Source organism: Halichoerus grypus, chromosome 2, assembly GCF_964656455.1.
Source record: "Halichoerus grypus chromosome 2, mHalGry1.hap1.1, whole genome shotgun sequence".
In the NCBI taxonomy this organism is placed as follows: Eukaryota; Metazoa; Chordata; class Mammalia; order Carnivora; family Phocidae; genus Halichoerus; species Halichoerus grypus.
The window spans coordinates 189,416,669-189,435,460 of record NC_135713.1 but is presented as its reverse complement, the minus strand read 5'-3'; the positions used below and the strand labels follow the sequence as shown (position 1 = coordinate 189,435,460).

At 59.7% G+C, this 18,792-nt stretch overlaps 3 protein-coding genes across 9 annotated transcripts; 2 read left to right on the top strand and 1 right to left on the bottom strand.

Annotated features, from left to right (window-relative positions):
- Positions 1–537, bottom strand: HSPB9 (heat shock protein family B (small) member 9). Its single transcript, XM_036069187.2, has one exon. The coding sequence runs from the start codon at positions 512–514 to the stop codon at positions 26–28; it is 489 nt and encodes a 162-aa protein (XP_035925080.1). The 5' UTR covers positions 515–537; the 3' UTR covers positions 1–25.
- A 1,256-nt stretch (positions 538–1,793) lies between these two features.
- KAT2A (lysine acetyltransferase 2A) lies at positions 1,794–9,672 on the top strand. 2 transcript variants are annotated; one of them, XM_036069176.2, is made up of 18 exons: positions 1,794–2,195; positions 2,336–2,459; positions 2,799–2,944; positions 3,051–3,140; positions 3,429–3,610; positions 3,705–3,896; positions 4,745–4,851; positions 4,989–5,099; positions 5,189–5,328; positions 5,414–5,622; positions 5,786–5,912; positions 7,287–7,397; positions 7,843–7,986; positions 8,223–8,337; positions 8,429–8,465; positions 8,545–8,608; positions 8,737–8,821; positions 8,959–9,672. In XM_036069176.2, the coding sequence occupies exons 1-18, from the start codon at positions 1,857–1,859 to the stop codon at positions 9,150–9,152; spliced, it is 2,517 nt and encodes an 838-aa protein (XP_035925069.2). In that variant the 5' UTR covers positions 1,794–1,856; the 3' UTR covers positions 9,153–9,672. The 2 variants fall into 2 exon arrangements, with proteins under 2 accessions (XP_035925069.2, XP_035925070.2); XM_036069177.2 differs by having other exon boundaries at positions 1,795–2,195; positions 5,192–5,328.
- A 627-nt stretch (positions 9,673–10,299) lies between these two features.
- Positions 10,300–18,455, top strand: DHX58 (DExH-box helicase 58). 6 transcript variants are annotated; one of them, XM_036069171.2, is made up of 13 exons: positions 10,300–10,454; positions 10,646–10,814; positions 11,029–11,230; positions 11,631–11,821; positions 12,542–12,658; positions 13,248–13,374; positions 13,558–13,749; positions 14,320–14,573; positions 15,095–15,244; positions 15,332–15,493; positions 16,165–16,355; positions 17,431–17,527; positions 17,828–18,455. In XM_036069171.2, exons 2-13 carry the CDS (start codon positions 10,647–10,649, stop codon positions 18,011–18,013), a joined length of 2,037 nt encoding a protein of 678 aa, XP_035925064.1. In that variant the 5' UTR covers positions 10,300–10,454; position 10,646; the 3' UTR covers positions 18,014–18,455. The 6 variants fall into 6 exon arrangements, 5 of the variants coding, with proteins under 5 accessions (XP_035925064.1, XP_035925065.1, XP_077921865.1 ...); XM_036069172.2 differs by having other exon boundaries at positions 10,331–10,428; XR_013445086.1 differs by having other exon boundaries at positions 10,345–10,428; positions 17,431–17,725; positions 17,828–17,961.
- Positions 18,456–18,792: the final 337 nt, after the last annotated feature.

The following is an 18,792-nucleotide window of genomic DNA, read 5'->3' as shown; positions in this document are numbered from 1 at the left end:
TGCTGCTGCACACTACAGTGGTTGTTTACTGGGTCAGGCTAGGTTGGCACTTCTTAGAGCCACGGCCCCGGACTCTCGGGGATGGGCCTTTTTGGGCTTCAGGGGAAGGCAGCGCCCGGCACGGGCCTCGGACACACAGCTGGCCCAAGGGGGTCATGCTGCAGGTCATGGAGGCAGGATCCAGGTCCGGCGGTAGTTGCATCTGCCGGTGCACCCTCTGCGCCACGCGGTAGCCGGCCCCATCCGGGCTGCAGCCCTCCAGTTGTCGCTGGCCGGTCACCATCAGACATTGGCCGTCCACTTGCACCACCAGCTCCTCGGGGGTAAAGCCGTAGGCATCCACCTTCATCTGGAAGCCATCCTCTGCGTGGACGTTGTTCCGCACAGCCGCCGCATCGTCCCTGAGCAGCCGTACCGGCAGCGTGGCCACCTGGTTCTGTTCGGCGACGGCCACGCTGGGACTGCGGGACGCCACCCGGCTCCCGCTGGGGAGACCGCTACCGACCCGCTGCATCCGAGGGCGCAACTGCTGTCCAAGGGCGCGTGGCGCTGGGCGTGGCGCTGGGCGAGGCGCTGGGCGTGGCGCTGGGCTCGCGACCGCGGCGCGCACACCCCGAGAGGCCCTTGCGCGGCCCCGCTCCGAGCAGCCCGGCTCGGCTCCCCTGGGGCCGGCCCGGGCGGTCCGCAACGCGAGTCCTGCCTCCACAGATCAGGTTGTCAGCCGCCCTGGCGCGCCGCTGCTGCTCTTGTCCTGGCGCCTGCCCCCTTCTCAGGCCCTTCCCCAGCTCCGGGCTGTGAGGCACCTGCGTAGGCTGAGGCTGGACGTGGAAGCCAGACCCTGGAGCGCTCACCAGCACAGGGCAGGGACAAGATTGAGCCGCTGGGCTCTTGCCCTTCCAAGAATCGGGCCTGAGGACAAGAAGGATTGTCCCCTGAACAGAGCCAAGGGGTTGTGGCCTTGGGGTCTTCCATTCTCCGAACGTCCTTTCTCTGACCCCGCACATGGGGCTTGGGAGGTGAACGCGGCTTCCTGGTTTCCTTCGTGCATCAGACCCTGGGTCTACTGTGGCAGGCTCAGGGCTGGGCTCTGGGGCAAAATGAAGACGCGGGCCCTGCCCTCGAGGTGCCCACGGTGTTAGGGGGAGAGCCGCTCACATACACTAGGATGTGCTCTCCTTTACTTCTACCTCATCCTCATCTCGGTATCCTGCTTCGTGACCATGGCCATCCTCTGGCGCTCAGTGCTTTTGTAACAATCCTTTACTGCTGAAGTATAACGTTATACAAAAAAGTGCACCAGAGAGTACAACCGAATTATCCCACAGAGAGCACACCAGTGTAACCCCTTCACGGGTCAGGAAATAGAAGTGTTGCTTCTTAATCTCCGCTGTAGCTGCAATTCTATGTCTGCAGACGCGTGGGACAGGGCCGGGGTGGGCGTGGGAGGGGAATGTGCCGGGAAGCCCACACAACTCCAGACCCCAGGGCGGCACTTCTACCCCCAGGCTTGGGAGGTGGGCAGATTCCACGATTCCCGTCAACAGAAGCCTGTTTTCTCAGATGCTTCTCCAAGTCCCCAAGAAAACAGCAATCTTCACTATCCCGGAGGCCTTCAAAGAGAGATTAGAAGTCAGGAGGAGCCAATCTGGGGTAATGGCTCAGGGTTCACTTGCTTGTCTGGGACCCAAAAACAAGACAGAAAAGTCTGGAAGCTGGAGGCTAAGGGAGCGGCAGTGGAAGACTACAACTCCCACCATGCTCCGGTGCAGCGACGCCTGCGCACTGAGCGCCGGTTGCCCATGCGGCCCTAGGGCTGGGAGCGCCGCGCCGCGCCGCGCTCCGCTGCGGGGGAGGCCATGGCGGAACCTTCCCAGGCCTCGACCCCGGCCCCGGCCACGCAGCCTCGTCCCCTTCAGTCTCCAGCCCCTGCCCCAACTCCGACTCCTGCCCCCAGCCCGGCTTCAGCCCCGACTCCGGCTCCCACTCCGGCACCAGCCCCCGCCCCAGCTGCAGCGCCAGCCGGCAGCACAGGGACTGGGGGTCCCGGGGTAGGAAGTGGGGGGACCGGGAGCGGAGGGGATCCGGCTCGACCTGGTCTGAGCCAGCAGCAGCGCGCCAGCCAGAGGAAGGCGCAAGTCCGGGGGCTGCCGCGCGCCAAGAAGCTTGAGAAGCTAGGGGTCTTCTCGGCTTGCAAGGTGGGGGCGGGGCCTGGGGTGAGAAGGGGGCGGGGCTTGGGGCATCCCGGGGCTTGGGTGGGAATGGGGGCAAATCTGTGGCTGGGGATCGGCTCCCCGTCCCCAGTTACAGGACTATTGACTGAGTCTTCTGCCGCCAGGCCAATGAAACCTGCAAGTGTAATGGCTGGAAAAACCCCAAGCCCCCCACTGCACCCCGCATGGACCTGCAGCAGCCAGCTGCCAACCTGAGCGAGCTGTGCCGCAGCTGTGAGCACCCCTTGGGTAAGGCAGGTAGTGCCCTTGGAGCTGGGGCGGGGCAGGTGCTGGATCCTGCTTGGACAGGATGATTTAAGTGCCACAGAACTATATCTGTGAAGCCAAAAATGCCTCCTTAAGGAGGGATTGGGTTGGGAGCATGTATTCTCCCAAGGAAGAAACAGGAAATTTGCCAGCCCAGAAGAGACAGGGTCCACCCACGGGCTCACGTAGGAGCAGCCAGTCTCATTGCTGGTCACACTGGTTGGAGGGACTGAGGCTGTAAATTGGCTGGTGATGAAGAGGGGCAGGGAGCTCTGGTGATGTTTCCATTCTTTCCAACCCTACCACCTATCCTTCTTACAGCTGACCACGTGTCCCACCTGGAGAATGTGTCAGAGGATGAGATTAACCGGCTGCTGGGTATGGTGGTGGACGTGGAGAATCTGTTTATGTCTGTTCACAAAGAGGAGGACACAGACACTAAGCAGGTCTATTTCTACCTCTTCAAGGTGAGTTTCCTCCAAGTGAGTGTGAGTGAACAAAGGAGGTGGGCCTGGGGAGTCTGCAGCTCCAAGCTCCACTGACCTCTACTCCTCCCCCTTCCTCTTCCTCTAGCTCCTGCGGAAATGCATCCTGCAGATGACCCGGCCTGTGGTGGAGGGCTCCCTGGGCAGTCCCCCATTTGAGAAGCCTAATATTGAGCAGGTGGGATGAGGAAGGTGGTAAGAGAATTGGGGGCATGTTGGAGGAGTAAGGAGCCTAAGTTCCCCATCTTCCTCAAGCTGAGAACAAGGGATAGGTTCAGAGAAGGGAGGATGTTTTGGGCTCAAGATGGGCGTGGGGGTGGGAAGGGGGCAGGTATTTTCTTCACAGAGAGCCCCAGAGTGAGAGGAGAGCTTTAGCCTGCCCTCAGGAAGCACCAGATTTTGGGTAAGAAACCCCTGCTGGCTGCTCACATCTCCTTCCTGGTCTTGTTCCCTGCCCACTTCTCAGGGTGTGCTGAACTTTGTGCAGTACAAGTTTAGTCACCTGGCTCCTCGGGAGCGGCAGACGATGTTTGAGCTCTCCAAGATGTTCCTGCTCTGCCTTAACTACTGGAAACTTGAGACTCCTGCCCAGTTTCGGCAGCGGTCTCAGGCCGAGGATGTGGCTACCTACAAGGTCAATTATACCAGGTAGGCCTAGCCAGGGCCAGCAGGGGGGAGGCTTGGAGGCCCAGCCTGGGTCCAGCATGTCCGTTCTCACCTCCCACCTCCCCACTGCCCGCAGATGGCTTTGCTACTGCCACGTGCCCCAGAGCTGTGACAGCCTCCCCCGCTATGAGACCACTCACATCTTTGGGCGAAGCCTTCTCCGCTCCATCTTCACGGTGACCCGGCGGCAGTTGCTGGAGAAATTCCGGGTGGAGAAGGACAAGCTGGTGCCTGAGAAGAGGACCCTCATCCTCACCCACTTCCCAAAGTAAGGCTCGTTCTGGCCGATCAGGAGTTTTCCCCAAGTTCATATCCTCCCTGTTGTCCCCTTTTTTCCAGGAAGGCTTCCTGGAATGGTCCCTCCTTCCCCTCCATGAGCCTTCTGGGATCTGGGTGTCTACCTGGCAGACTTGTCTGGGGCCCAGATGCAACTTGCTGGCATTTGCCTTTGCGTGTACTAGTCTGGGGATGGCAGGTACATGGCCCGAGTGCTAACATTACCCCTGCCCATGCCCCTGGTAGATGTGACTAACTGTTTCCCACGGGGCCTGGACACGGCCTCAGAATCCTTCCCAGCACAGCGTGCCAAGAAACCAGAGCTCACGCTTGAGGTGAAACCCATTTCCACTCCTATTATAGTCCTTTCTGTAAGATTTCCCTCCCTTCTGCTACACCTTCCTCTCGTTTTAAACCTGGCTCATAGCTTCCCAGTTTAACAAGCCTCCACTGACTAACGCAGGCCTTTCAGGGCCCCTTCTGCCGCCAGCTGGGAATATGAGGTGGCAGGAGGGGATACTGAGGCCCAGGGTGAATTGTGCCCTTGGCCCCATAGTTCAGGATGGCACCAGCTCAGACCCTGTCCCCATGTGCTGCACACCATGGCAAACTGGGCCTCTGGTCTCTGTCCTGGACTGCCCTGTTCTGCCTTTGACTAGGGGCTCCCAAGAGGCCGGGGACTGCGTCTCCCCCTAGTCTGAAGCCTGCCTCCGTTCTTCGGCTCCCAGTTCCCTGACAACAGGGTCTCTTTGACCTGCCTCCAGTTCTTCTGGTGTCTGGCCCAGGCTGCTGCCTTGGTTGGAGGACAGAGTTGCGAGACAGCCTGTCCCCTCCCCACAGATTCCTGTCCATGCTGGAGGAGGAGATCTATGGGGCAAACTCTCCGATCTGGGAGTCCAGCTTCACCATGCCGCCCTCAGAGGGGACCCAGCTGGTGCCCAGGCCGGGTATGTGCCACGGCAGGCTCTTCAGGCTCTCAGCTTGGCCTCCGTGGGGACATGCAGGAGGGTGTGTCTGGGGGGGTTCCTTTTTGGGACCACCACCACCTGTGACCCCCCCATCCCCTGATTTCACTCCCTCTCAGCTACGGTGAGCGCGGCAGTCGTTCCCAATGCCCCCATCTTCAGCCCCACCATGGGTGGGGGCAGCAACAGCTCCTTGAGCCTGGATTCCGGAGGGGCCGAGCCCATGCCAGGTGGGTACTTGACCCCTTACCTCTGACTCTCGTTTAGCCCTCCCCTAACCTCTCTTGCTGTCCACCGGAGACCCTGCCAACCTTCCCAGCAGGTGAGAAGAGGAAGCTCCCAGAGAACCTGACCCTGGAGGATGCCAAGCGGCTTCGCGTAATGGGCGACATCCCTATGGAGCTGGTCAACGAGGTCATGCTCACCATCACTGACCCTGCCGCCATGCTGGGGCCTGAGGTGGGGCAGCCCGGCTCGCGGAACCGTGTGGGGAGGGGGCCTCGCCAGTCTGAGGCCCCAGCTCACCACCTCCTCTGGTGCCCAGACGAGCCTGCTGTCAGCCAATGCAGCCCGGGACGAGACTGCCCGCCTGGAGGAACGCCGCGGCATCATCGAGTTCCACGTCATCGGCAACTCGCTGACGCCCAAGGCCAACCGGCGCGTGTTGCTCTGGCTTGTGGGGCTGCAGAACGTGTTCTCCCACCAGCTGCCGCGCATGCCCAAGGAGTACATCGCCCGCCTCGTCTTTGACCCGTGCGTCCCCAGAAGAGCCCCAACCCGGGGGCGCCACGCCTGTCCTCTGCCCCCACCCCTGCAACCTGTGGGAATGCTTGCTCCTCCGCTCCCAGCACTAAATACAGCCTGGGCGGCATCTGGGGAACAGGTAGGGGCAGTGACCTGTCCCCTCTCCCCTTAGGAAGCACAAGACTCTGGCCTTGATCAAGGATGGGCGGGTCATCGGTGGGATCTGCTTCCGCATGTTTCCCACTCAGGGCTTCACGGAGATTGTCTTCTGCGCCGTCACCTCAAACGAGCAGGTCAAGGTGAGTGCATGTTCCTGGCCCCAGCCCCATCCCACCACCTGCTCCGGAGTTTGCTGGGTCCCAGCCGCTGTCTCCCGCTCTTCTTTCAGTGGCCAGGCAGTTCCTCGCAGCCCCACAAGGTGGCAGTCGTCCTTTGGTAACTGCATTAAGGAAACACTTGTTGACAAAAAGAGTTCCAAAATCAATACCGCCCTTATTTTATTTTTTTTAAGATTTATTTATTTATTTTAGAGAGAGAGAGAGCGTGCAAGCACACAAGCAGGGGGAGGGGCAGAGGGAGAGGAAGAGACTCTCAACCAGACTCCCTGCTGAGCACAGAGCCCGATGCAGGGCTTGATCTCACGACCCTGAGATCACGACCTGAGCCGAAATCAAGAGTTGGCCACTTAACTGACTGAGCCACCCAGGCACCCCAGCTTTTTATTTTTTTAAAAAAGATTTTATTGATTTATTTTAGAGAGAGAGAGCATGCGAGCATGAGCAGGGATTGGTGGGGGAAGGAAGGAGCAGAGGGAGAGGGACAAGCAGACTCCGAGCTGAGCACAGAGCCCAACTTGGGGCTCGATCTCACGACCCTGAGATCACGACCTGAGCCGAAATCAAGAGTTGGCCACTTAACCGACTGAGCCACCCAGGCACCCCTATCGATAATGCTTTAATTTAATTCATTATTTTTTTCAATAACACTTTTAAATGGACCTGAATTTCCTTCATCACAAGAACATTCACATACACTGGGGAGTTAATAATCTTTACACCAGCCTTGCGCTGGGTGATAGTCCTGGGTTCTGTCCTTGAATTGGCCCAACAGACCACAACCCACAGCTGGTAGGGTCCCCGGTTCTCCTGGTTTATGTAAGCTAGATTTGCATGGTGCCCCTAGGTCTTGACGTGTGTGAGAGATGCTCGCTCTTCAGGGTTCAGATCTGAAATGACTAGGGCCCTTGTGATTCTTCTTTCCCTTTCCGCCTAACTCTGAGGCCCAGGAACTGGGAACCAAGTGGCATGTGGATGGCAACTTCCTGGTTGGGATTTCAGTCCTGGCCTTACTGTGGCTGGCTGGCTGACCTTGGACACATTTCCTAACATAGTTGAGTTTCAGATTTGTTTTTTTTTTCTGTAAAATGGTGATAAAAATATTTTGTCTTATGGATTAACTTGAGAGGTGGTCCGTAAAGTACCAGGCACCACACCAGGTCGAGAGTAAGCGCTTAGAAACCCAGTGTCCTTCACTTTCTTCCTACAGACGCCCCTTCCTCTGCCAGTTGCCCTTCGTCCTCCCTGTCCTGGGTCCCCGGGCTGTCCCGTTCTCCTATCCAGTCTGCTCTCTCCGCTCTGGGCCCCCCTGCTAAGCCCTGCTCCCCTCCCCCGCAGGGCTATGGGACTCACCTGATGAACCACCTGAAGGAGTATCATATCAAACACAACATTCTTTACTTCCTCACCTACGCAGATGAGTACGCCATTGGCTACTTCAAAAAGCAGGTGACCCTCGCCTCCGCCCACACTTGCCTGCTGCCTGGGGTTAGGGGTCATTCTAGCCCGCTGGTGTGGATGGGATGGGGTGGGATGCTCCCTGCTCCATCCGGCACCTGCACTTACAGCATCTACGGGGAAGTCTTCCGCGCCCATCTGCAGGCCTCCTGCTGCCGCCCCAGTGAGGAGGAGGGGCCTGCAGGGCAGTGGTGCAGGCTGGAAGAACTGGGAGGCTCTGGATGGGGGAGGGGGAGGGCGCAGCTGACCTGGAACCTTTCTGGGGACAGATTGAGCCCACACAACACAGAGCATTGTACCAGCTACCGCAGAAGGTGATCCGGGAACGGGAGAAGGGGACACGGCCCGCACAGCCCCTCAGGGGGCTTCTGGGGAGGGGTCATTCAAGTTGGAAGGGCCTTGCTGACGGATCGGGTCATAACTGTCCACTCCCTAGGGTTTCTCCAAGGACATCAAAGTGCCCAAGAGCCGCTACCTGGGCTACATTAAGGACTATGAGGGTGCAACGCTGATGGAGTGTGAGCTGAATCCCCGGATCCCCTACACGGAGCTGTCCCACATCATCAAAAAGCAGAAGGAGGTGTGTGTGTGTGCATGCACTCAACCCTGGGGCTTTTCATGTGCATGTGGGGGTGAGCACACGTGTGGATGTGTACCACACGTACGTGCACCTGTGAGATGGGCGTGGGCCAGGATCTTGGTTCTTGCTTTGCCTCTCAGGGAAGTTAGGAGGTCAGGGGCAGGGCCTCTGACTATGGCCCTGGGAGGGTTGCTCCTGGGGCTGGAGTTGGCCCCTCAGACCCTGCCTTCCCTCAGATCATCAAGAAGCTGATTGAGCGCAAGCAGGCCCAGATCCGAAAGGTCTACCCTGGGCTCAGCTGCTTCAAGGAGGGTGTGAGGCAGATCCCTGTGGAGAGTGTCCCCGGCATTCGTGAGCAGGGGTCTTGGTCGGGGAGGGGGTACCCTGCTTGGGGTGTGTTTTCAAATTCTTAGGGATGCTCTCCCCACTCCCCACTTTGCAGGAGAGACGGGCTGGAAGCCACTGGGGAAGGAGAAGGGGTGAGTGTTGTGTGGAGGGGGAGGGTTTTGCGGGAGGCAGAAGGACCAAGGGCCTCAGACGTGGCGTCTCTCGCCCCAGGAAGGAGCTGAAGGATCCAGACCAGCTCTACACAACCCTCAAAAACTTGCTGGCCCAGATCAAGGTGGGGAGACGAGGTTCCGTCCTGGGGGTACCTGCACCAGTGGCTAGGACCCCTTCTGGGGTGGGTGGTGCTCACAGGCTGGGCTGGGGGCGCAGTGGGCCCGGCTCCAGCTCAGCTTTCCTGTGCAGTCCCACCCCAGTGCCTGGCCCTTCATGGAGCCTGTGAAGAAGTCCGAGGCCCCTGACTACTACGAGGTCATCCGCTTCCCTATCGGTGAGCACGCTCCATTCCGACCCCTTCCGCCCCCAAATCTGCTCCTGCCTTCCCTGCGCCCCACGGCCCGCTGTCCACCGGATGGCCCCGCTCCCCGCAGCCTCCTGAAAGCGCACACTTGCCCCCTGCTGCCCCAGACCTGAAGACCATGACGGAGCGGCTGCGCAGCCGCTACTACGTCACCCGCAAGCTCTTCGTGGCCGACCTGCAGCGCGTCATCGCCAACTGCCGTGAGTACAACCCTCCGGACAGCGAGTACTGCCGCTGCGCCAGCGCCCTGGAGAAGTTCTTCTACTTCAAGCTCAAGGAGGGGGGGCTCATCGACAAGTAGCGCCTGGCTTTGGACCGCAGCCCCGACCTGGACTGTCTCCACCTCGGGTTCTGATCCGATTGCGAGGGGCGGCCCTGGCGCCCACGTGCCTCTCAGCTTGAGACACTCCAGCCCCCCCCCCCCCCGGGCCCTGCAGCCCTTTCTGGATCCGCGGGCGCCCCCACGCCTGCAGACTGAGCTTTCGTTGTATCTGGCCTTGGGGAGGGGTCTCCTGGGGCTGGGGTTCAGCCCCTCTAAAGTGGCTGGTGGCTAAGGATAAGCCCTGCCCAGCCTCGGTGGCCCCCAGCCCTGTCCCCACAGAGCCATGGAGTCCGGCCCACTGTTTCCTCAAGGGTCGGGACTGCCCATTTTAGCTTGAGGGAGGGGGCTCGTGTTTGGAAGTTCAACTGGGACTGGAGGGGCCATGCCTCACCCCTCACCCTGCACTGTTCTGTCTGTCCCCCAGGGGTGGGGGGCCTGGGGACCATTTCCTGGCATTAATCCCTCAGAGGGAACAATAAAGCTCTTTTTTTTTTCTCTGTGTGATTGTTTCTTTAGTAGGGTCTTTCAACTTTAGCAGGTTGACCCTGTTCCTGCCTGGACCTCCTGCAGAACTGGAGCCTATTAATAACCTCAGATGGATGGGGCACCTGGCTGGCTCATGATCCCGGGGTCCTGGGATCGAGCCCCACATCGGGCTCCCTGCTCAGAGGGAAGCCTGCTTCTCCCTCTCCCACTCCCCCTGCTTGTGCTCTCTCGCTCTCTCTCAAATAAATAAAATCTTAAAAAAAAAAAAACCACAACAACTCAGATGGTGCTGGGGCCACGCTCCCCAGCCAGCTTCCTGCCTAGTCCCGTGCTCCTGGGGTGATGGCACGTGCACTGCTGCAGCCCCCATTTCTCCCCACTGCTGGCTGCTCCTGGTCCAGGTGTGGGGGCTGCAGGGGTCCCAGTCTCCACCTGGCCGCCTTGCCCTGCCTGGACATGGTTGCAGCTGGTTCAAAAGGAGTGGAGGCGGGGCGGGGTGGCGGAGACTGGGCTCTCGGGGGAGGGGCCGGTAGGACCCAGGAGGAGTGAAAGGGTGCTTTCCAGCAGCTTTTCTGGGGGAGGAGGACAGAGCGGGGAAAGGGAAGAAGGGGAAAGGAGATTGCTAAGGTTGAGCTCTGCCCGAGTTGACTCCTCCCTCAGTTTCAGTTTCTGTTTTCGATTTCAGCACAGCCCAGTGGCACCCGGCTCGGCTCAGAGCTAAGCTAAGCGGGCCCCCCTCAGTGCCTCAGCACCTCGGCAGGTGTTGCAGGTAAGAACCAACAGGGCAGAAGTCAGGTGTAGTTTGTGTTACTCCCACCTGTCTTGGCCAGATCAGGTTCCTGGTAGATCGTTTACGTGCCCTCCCTCACCTCCCTCAAGCCGGATGGGGAGGTCTCTGCACAAGACGGCTTGCCAGGAATGGGGAGGGGGCCGGGCTTGGGAGGTGGCCAGGTGGGCCAGGGGTCTGACTTTCCTTCCGTTCTCAGAATGGAGCTGCGACCCTACCAGTGGGAGGTGATCATGCCTGCCCTGGAGGGCAAGAATATCATCATATGGCTGCCCACGGGGGCTGGGAAGACCCGGGCGGCTGCTTATGTGGCCAAGAGGCATCTAGAGACTGTGGACCGAGCCAAGGTGGTTGTACTGGTCAACCGGGTGAGTAGCCCGCACTCCCCTTGCTGGGGCCTCAGCTCCTCAGGTGTCTCCCAAGACCCTCCAGAACTCAGGAGCTGCTGTGGTCATCTCTAAGCTCACCTGCCTTTTCTCCCATTCCTGCCCCCAGCCAAGTCCTGGGGGGTCAGCTTGCCTCCTCCCCATCCCCCTTGCCCCCAGCCCAGCTTCCTCTCCGCACCTCATTCTCCATTGGCAGGTGCACCTGGTAAGCCAGCATCGTGAGGAGTTCAGCCGCATGCTGGACAAAGGCTGGGCCATTATAACCCTGAGTGGGGACATGGGGCCACGAGCTGGCTTTGGCCACCTGGCCCGGAGCCATGATCTGATCATCTGCACAGCTGAGCTGCTGCAGATGGCGCTGACCAGCCCCGAGGAGGAGGAGCACGTGGAGCTCAATGGTGAGGGCGGTGAGCCGTGAGCGAGGGCGGAGAGTATGCCCCTGAGGCACCCTACCTGCCACCCCCAGGGCACCTCTTCTGGTAGAGCTGTTGGGACATTTGGTGGCAGTGAAGGGTTCCCCATTCACCAAACCCTGGCATACGGCCTCGTAGAAGTAGGCCTGGCTATGGTGCGGGATCTGGGGCAAGTGTCCCCAACCACCACCACCGCTGAGCCTCAGTTGCCTAATCTGTAAAATGGAGGTAGGTCACCCCTGCCTAGGCTGCTCTCTGGAGCCTGGCTGCAAGTTGTAAAAGGAGGAAGGAGTGAGACGACCTGTGGGGGCTACATGCAGAAAAGCTTATGGGGGAGGAAGGGCTTTGCAGATGTCGGTCACAGCCTTGCCCCATGTGTCCCCAGCCTTCTCCCTGCTCGTGGTGGATGAGTGTCACCACACGCACAAAGACACCGTCTACAACATCATCCTGAGCCGGTACCTAGAGCATAAACTCCAGAGGACACAGCCCCTGCCCCAGGTGCTGGGTCTCACAGCCTCCCCAGGCACTGGTGGGGCCTCCACGCTTAATGGGGCCATTGACCACATCCTGCAGGTCAGCTGGGCCCCTGTGACCCCGCCGCCGCCTCCACCAGCGCCCCCCGCCCCCCGGCCTGCCCCTCGCCCAGCAGCCCTCCCCAGGCTCTCCCAGGCTCTTAACTCCAGCCTCCACGGGCTTCTCACTGAGCTTCGGTTAGGTTAGACCCCACCCTCTATACGGTGGCTTAACAAAGTTCCATGGGACCCAGCCCTGCCTACCTCTCCAACCTCATTTTCCCCACACCTCACTCCTACTCTGCCAGCCTACTCTCTGGATCTTGAGCATATCGCATCCTTCTCGGGACCTTTGTGCTCGCCGTTCCTTTTGCCCTGAATGCCCTTCCCCCTGCACTTGACCTGTCTGGCTCCTTCCTGTCATTCAGGGAACAGCTTAAATGTCACCTCCTCAGAGTCTTCCCTGGTCACCCCCACAGCATGTCCCGTCATCCAATTTTGTCTTCAGAGCTCATTAATACTGCCTGAAACCCTCCCATTCTGTTACTCTTTACTGGTTTATCACCTGTCTCCCCAACTCCAAAGTAAGACTCTGGATCCCCACTACCTACCACAGCACTGGGCACAGAGAGGGCGAGCAATAAATATTTGTTGAGTAAATGAATCCCCACTTCCAGTGGCCCCGCTCAATTGCAGCTGGGATCTACCCTGTCTCAGAACTCTGCCCATTGTCCTCAGAGGGCTCTCCCCCATTCGAGTGAACCCCTTTCTCTTGCCCCAGCTCTGTGCCAACCTGGACACGTGGCGCATCATGTCACCGCAGACCTACCGCCCCCAGCTGCAGGAGCACAGCCCTCAGCCCTGCAAACAGTACAACCTGTGCTGCAGGCGCAGCCAGGTGAGTGGAAGGCGGGGTGGGGGGCGGAGGTGGGGTCTGGTGTGAAGTTAGGGCACCTGGCGTTGAGCCCTGCCTCCACCCCCACGAGCTCCGTGACTTCCGGTTACTTGCTTATTTCTCTGCGTCTCTATTTCTCCGTTCTGTGAAATGGGGAAGATGCAGCCCGTGCCCACAGCCTGCTGTTTGGTTTGACTCCGAGGCCTCTGTGGGCATCTGTAGAAACCCCGTGGGGTGCTTTGCGAACCACACACCTCGGGCCCTCTGTGCTGAGGCTCTCGGGCGGCGCAGACTCCGGCGTCTGCTGTGGCAGGGCCGCTCGGGGACTTAGACATCGCTGTGCTCAGGCCAGAGGTCAAGGGCGCGGAGGAGGTGGAGGCAGAGCAGGAGCCAGGGGCAGGCACCTGACCCCAGCCTCCAGCGGGGCCTCCTTCACAGCCCAGCGGGCTTCTCTCTGGAGCTCCTCTTCTCAAACACCGACGTGGCAGCAGGAGCCCTGCGGCTTCAAGCGGAGATCAGCGCCCCCACTGGGTGCTCCCTGCCCCCCACCCCCACGTGTATGGGAATCCCTTCACGCCCTCTTCCCATCCAGGACCCGTTTGGGGACACACTGAAGAAGCTCATGGACCGAATCCACAACCGCCTGGAGATGCCCGAGTTGAGCCAGGACTACGGGACGCAGAATTACGAGCAGCAGGTGGTGGAGCTGAGCCGGGCTGGTGAGAGGGGCCGTCCGCGCGGGGCGGGGGGCGGGGTGGGGGCGAGGAGGCCGGGACCTGCCAGGGTGAAGCCTTTTGGGGCGGAGCTCGGCCTCTCGGGGGGCGGGGTCTAGGCGGGAGGAGGCCTGGAGGGGCGTGGCCGCTCAGACCCTGCGCGCCCCCCTCCCTCCCGCGCATCCGCAGCGGCCAAGGCCGGCCTCCAGCAGCGCCGGGTGTACGCTCTTCACCTGCGGCGCTACAATGATGCGCTGCTCGTCCACGACACGGTCCGTCCTGTGGACGCCCTGGACTCGCTGCGGGATTTCTACGACAGGGAGCGCGCCACGAAGACCCAGGTCCTGCAGGCCGAGCGCTGGCTGCTGGCGCTGTTCGATGGTGAGGCTCGCGGGAACTGGACTAGACCAGGGCATCGGCGCCAACGAGGGTACTGGGACCCTGTATTTCTAACCGAGGGTCAAGGCGGTGGATAGGACAAAAGACGTATGCCCTCATTTGTGAAGGGTTGTGTAGACATGAAAGCTAATTAATTTAGTTGGGGGACCGTCCCTTGAAAGTCTGGGGTGTGTGGTACCTTTAAGCTGGGAAAGGGAGGTGGTCAGAGAGTGACATTTGAGGCTAGAGGCCTCAGCAAGCCTGAGGGGCGGGGCAAGGATCTTTCTGAAGGGACCTGAGGTTGAGTTAATCCTGGGTAGCTGAGGTCCGAGGTATGTCTGCTAAGAAATCTATACTGTAGGCCCCTGGTGTCAGGCTGGCTGGGTGGACAGAGCGTGTCCTTGAATGTTGTCTTGGTGCCGCTCAGGGGGAATTGGGAGCAGATATCCTCAGGCTCCCTCTACACCCCCACCCCCCTGCAATCCTGTCCCCGTGGGCCACACCCTCTCCCATGCATGCCGTGCCCACATCCAGGCCTGAATCCTGTGCCTCTGTTTTGGGCTTTTCTGGCAGATTACAAGAATGAGCTGGCCCACCTGGCAACATGCAGCCTGGAGAACCCAAAACTGGAGATGCTAGAACAGATCCTGCGGGAGCAGTTTGGGAGCAGCGACAGCCCCCGGGGCATCATCTTCACCCAGACCCGCCAGAGCGCTCACTCTCTCCTGCTTTGGCTCCGGCAGCAGCCGGGCCTGCAGACCATGGACATGAGGGCTGACCTGCTGATCGGCGCAGGGAACAGTAGCCAGAACAGCCATATGACCCAGGTGTGGGCTTTGAGGAAACGAGCTGGGACTGGGGGAGTTCCTAGAGGGGAAGGGGTGGGGATAGAATCTTCACAGAGCTATGGGGGACTGATTTCCCCAGGCAGAGGGCAGAGAACTGGGGGGGAGAGGTGGACACTGAGATCCCCAGGACTGGAGGTTTTCCTAGTCTAGGGGTCCCTGGGGACAGAGAGGCTGAAGCTTGGGGGATCTGCAGGGAAAGAGGTAAGTGATGTTTTCAGGACAGAGGATCAGAGGTCTGGGGTCCCTTGCTGGAGAAGAATAGGTCCTGAGACCTCCTAGCGTAGACAGGTGGGGGCCCTAAAGAGTCTGTAGGGGAGACGGGGGTTAGGTGATCGGTCCACTGGCAAGACGGGCAAGGTCCTGGGGGTAGTGGTGGAGACTCAGGCTCCCTAGGAAAAGGGGCCAAAGGGGCCAAACTCGTTGAACCAGGTGAGGCTGGGCTGGCGGGAGGGCAGGCAACCCACTTGGTGTACCATCCTCTTTCTCTTCTCCCACCCCAGAGAGACCAGCAAGAAGTGATCCGGAAGTTCCGGGTTGGCACCCTGAACCTCCTGGTGGCCACAAGTGTGGCAGAAGAGGGACTGGACATCCCCCAGTGCAACGTGGTGGTACGCTATGGGCTCCTGACCAACGAGATCTCCATGGTCCAGGTGCGTGAACCCTGTGTGGCCAACAGCCCTCAAAGATCTTTGTGGGACCCTAGGCCCACTCAGGCCCCTTGCTGTCTGCTTCCTCAGGCCAGGGGCCGCGCCCGGGCTGGTCAGAGTACGTACTCGTTTGTGGCGACCCGAGGCAGCCGGGAGCTGCGGCGGGAGCTGACCAATGAGGTGCTGGAGACGCTGATGGAGCGGGCCGTGGCTGCCGTGCAGAAGATGGACCAGGCCGAGTACCAGGCCAAGGTCTGCGGGCAGCCTGCACGCCGTGTGGGCCGGGGGGTGGGAGGGTGGGGGTGCTGAGGATGCTCTGCCTGGAAGGTCTCTGGCTGCACACACACACCCCTGCTTCCCCTTTCTCTGGGGGCTAACATGGCCCACCTGGGGAGGTGTGAATGGAGGGGAGGTTAGAGGCCAAGGGTGGGGCTGCCTGGGAAGGCAGTGTATCTGTGAGAGCTGCCTTACGATCCTTCCAGCACCGGGCAGGGGGAAACAAAGTCACGTGCACAGAATAAGCCCAGAACCAGGACTTAAATCGGTTTCCCCTGAGGCAGGGTCACCGTCGTCCAGCTTCACCCAGGACGATCCCTGTGTAGCCCTGTCATCCCAGCATAATTATTAGTGATGCCCCATGTGAGATTCAAAGAAGCAGCTTTGCACAAAATCCTCCAAAGACGAGGCAGAGACTCGGCCACAAAGCTCACCCTGCTCCCAACATTGCCCCTGCTCCATATTCTTTTTCTCCACAGAGCTGCTTCTCGAAGCTCCAGGGAGAGTTGAGGGAAGTCCCTTCTGGGTACTATGATCTGAGGTCTTTGCGAGCCCTTAGACCCTGAGAGCATTCCAGGGGTCAGGCCTGTGGGGCCCCAGCTTTGCCCGGTGTCCCCAGCTCTGCCTGGTGTCCCCTCTGACTCCAGATCCGGGACCTGCAGCGGGCAGCTGTGGTCAAGCGGGCGGCCCGGGCAGCCCAGCGGGAGAATCAGCGGCAGCAGTTCCTGGCCGAACAGGTGCAGCTCCTCTGTGTCAACTGCATGGTGGCCGTGGGCCACGGGAGCGACCTACGGAAGGTGGAGGATGCCCACCACGTCAATGTGAACCCCAACTTCTCGTGAGACCAGGGGAAGGGGCTGGCAGGATGAGAGGGAGGGAGGGGTGTGATGGGGGACAGAGAACTCCTCCCATCCAGACCGTGCTCTGAGGGTTTGGGAGCCGAAATGGCATTTTGACAAGTACCGAGTCTGCATTTTCAAGAGGCTGGTTAGACAGGTTTTATCACCACCCCATTTTGCAGGCTCAGAGAGGCGAAAGGACTTGTCCAGGCTCCCACAGCCACTGTGTGGTTGAGCGGGAGTTGGAGTTCAGGACACCAAATGCTGAGATGCCACGAACTGGGCTCTCCCCCCCTCTTCCACCCTGTCCCACCTACTCTGAAGACAGAGGGGCTGCTTGTCCCTGAGCCATCCTCTCATCCTCTGTCCCCTAGAGGGTAACCTTCCCCCACCCTCCATCCGTCCATCCACTCATTAAGTATTTATTAGGGAGCCACTCTGCCAGGCCATGGGGCCAAGGATCTGCACACCAGCTTCTCTCATTTAAGGAGGCAGCATTTCAGCGGGGTCTTGCAGGACGGATCGGGCTGGAAGGTGGGATGAGCCCAGGCAGGGATGATGTACCAGCGTGGCCTCTGGCTGGCTCGAGTGGGAAGGACCGTGAAGGATGAGACTCTGAGGAAGACAGGCTGGCCTGTGGAGAGCCGCCAGGGTCAGGCCTGGAAGTCCAGCCTCATCCCATAGGCAGTGAGGAGTCTTGGGTGGGTTTTGAGCAAGGGAACGTCAAGGTCAGATTTACATTTTTAGAAGAGCACCCTGGCAGTTGGCAGAAGGACGGTGTGGGTTGGGAGTGAGGATGGAATGGGATGGAAGGGTGGAGCTGGGAGATCCGCTGGGGGACTGTGGGAATCATCTGGGTGGGTGTTGCCGAGGCCTGAACGTGAGCAGAGGGCACGCAATGAAGCTGCACGGGCAGAGCTTATTGGAGGGCGGATCTCCTGGCTCTGGGAGGTCTCTGTGCCTCTTGGGCAGGCAGAAGAGCCCGAGGCCCAGGTAGAGGCCCAGCAAGCAGGAGGGTGTGAGCTCGGGGGTGATGGGGGGGTGTCATGAGGACTGACTCCCATTCCCCTCCAGGATCTACTACACTGTCTCCCAAGGGGCTGTAGTCATTGACAGAGTCTTCAAGGACTGGAGGCCTGGGGGTACCATTCACTGCAGGAACTGTGGGGAGGTAAGTGTTGGGGCCATGACCCTTAACAACAGTCTTCAGAAGTCCCCAGTCTGAGAGAGGAGGCCCAGCCTTCTGCCATCAGGACACCCTCCCTGCGATGGGGGAAGCAGCTTCCGCCCCAGGAGCCCCCAGTCAGAGGAGAGAGATCGAACTGCTATCTTCGGGAGCCCGCGGTGTGATTGGGGAGACAGCTCTGAGGTGGGAGACACAGGCCCTGCATTCATGGATCCTCCACCTTGAGGAGAGAAGCCCAGTCTGAGGACAGTGACCCCAACCCAGCCTTCTCTGTTCCATCCTCAGGCCTGGGGTCTGCAGATGATCTACAAGTCAGTGAAGCTGCCGGCACTCAGGGTCCGCAGCATGCTTCTAGAGACACCCCGAGGGAGAGTCCAGGCCAAGAAGTGGTCCCGCGTGCCCTTCCCAGTGCCTGACTTCGACTATCTGCTGCACTGTGCCCAGAACCTGGCCAGCCTCTCCCTGGACTGAGCACCTTGTCCCTGCAGTGCCCGCCTCAGGCTGCAGGGGGCAGGAGAAGCCGCAGCCGCTATCTTCTCCTGGGCAAAGCCTGCCTCCAAGCCCCTCCCGCCTGAGTCATCAGCTCGGGGGTGTGTGGGGGGGTGGGGGTGGGTGGCATGCTGACCAGCCACAGCGGAACCTGGGGCGCCCAGGCTGGCTCAGACTCCCACACTGGGGAAGCAGCTCGGGGGCCACAGCTCGGCCCCAGGTCCCCCCTCACACCCACAGACACTCAAATGCGCTAGATGGAGGGAGAGGTTGGGGGGATTGGGAGGGAAACTGGGGCAGGAAGCTGGCCACACTCTACTAGCAATGAACACAGTTTCCCGTGACCCCTTGACATTCCTTCCCTTCAATTTTTTCAGGTTCCTCATAAATTGAAAATAAACTGGTAGAAAATTGCTATAGAAAAGATGTGGTGGGGTGCCCAGGTGGCTCAGTTGGTTAAGCATCTGCCTTTGGCTCAGGTCATGATCCCGGGGTCCCGGGATCGAGTCCCGCATCGGGCTCCCTGCTTGGCGGGGAGGCTGCTTCTCCCTCTTCCCTGCTCATGCTCTCTCTCGCTATCTCCGTCTCTCAAATAAAATCTTAAAAAAAAAATATTTTAAAAATAGATTTGTTGAGGTATAATTGACAAAATACACTGTACATATTTATAGTATACAGTTTGATAAATTTTAACCTATCCTCCACAATCAAGATAATGAACATAGCCATCACCCTCAAAAGTTTCCTCGTTCCCAAGTTAC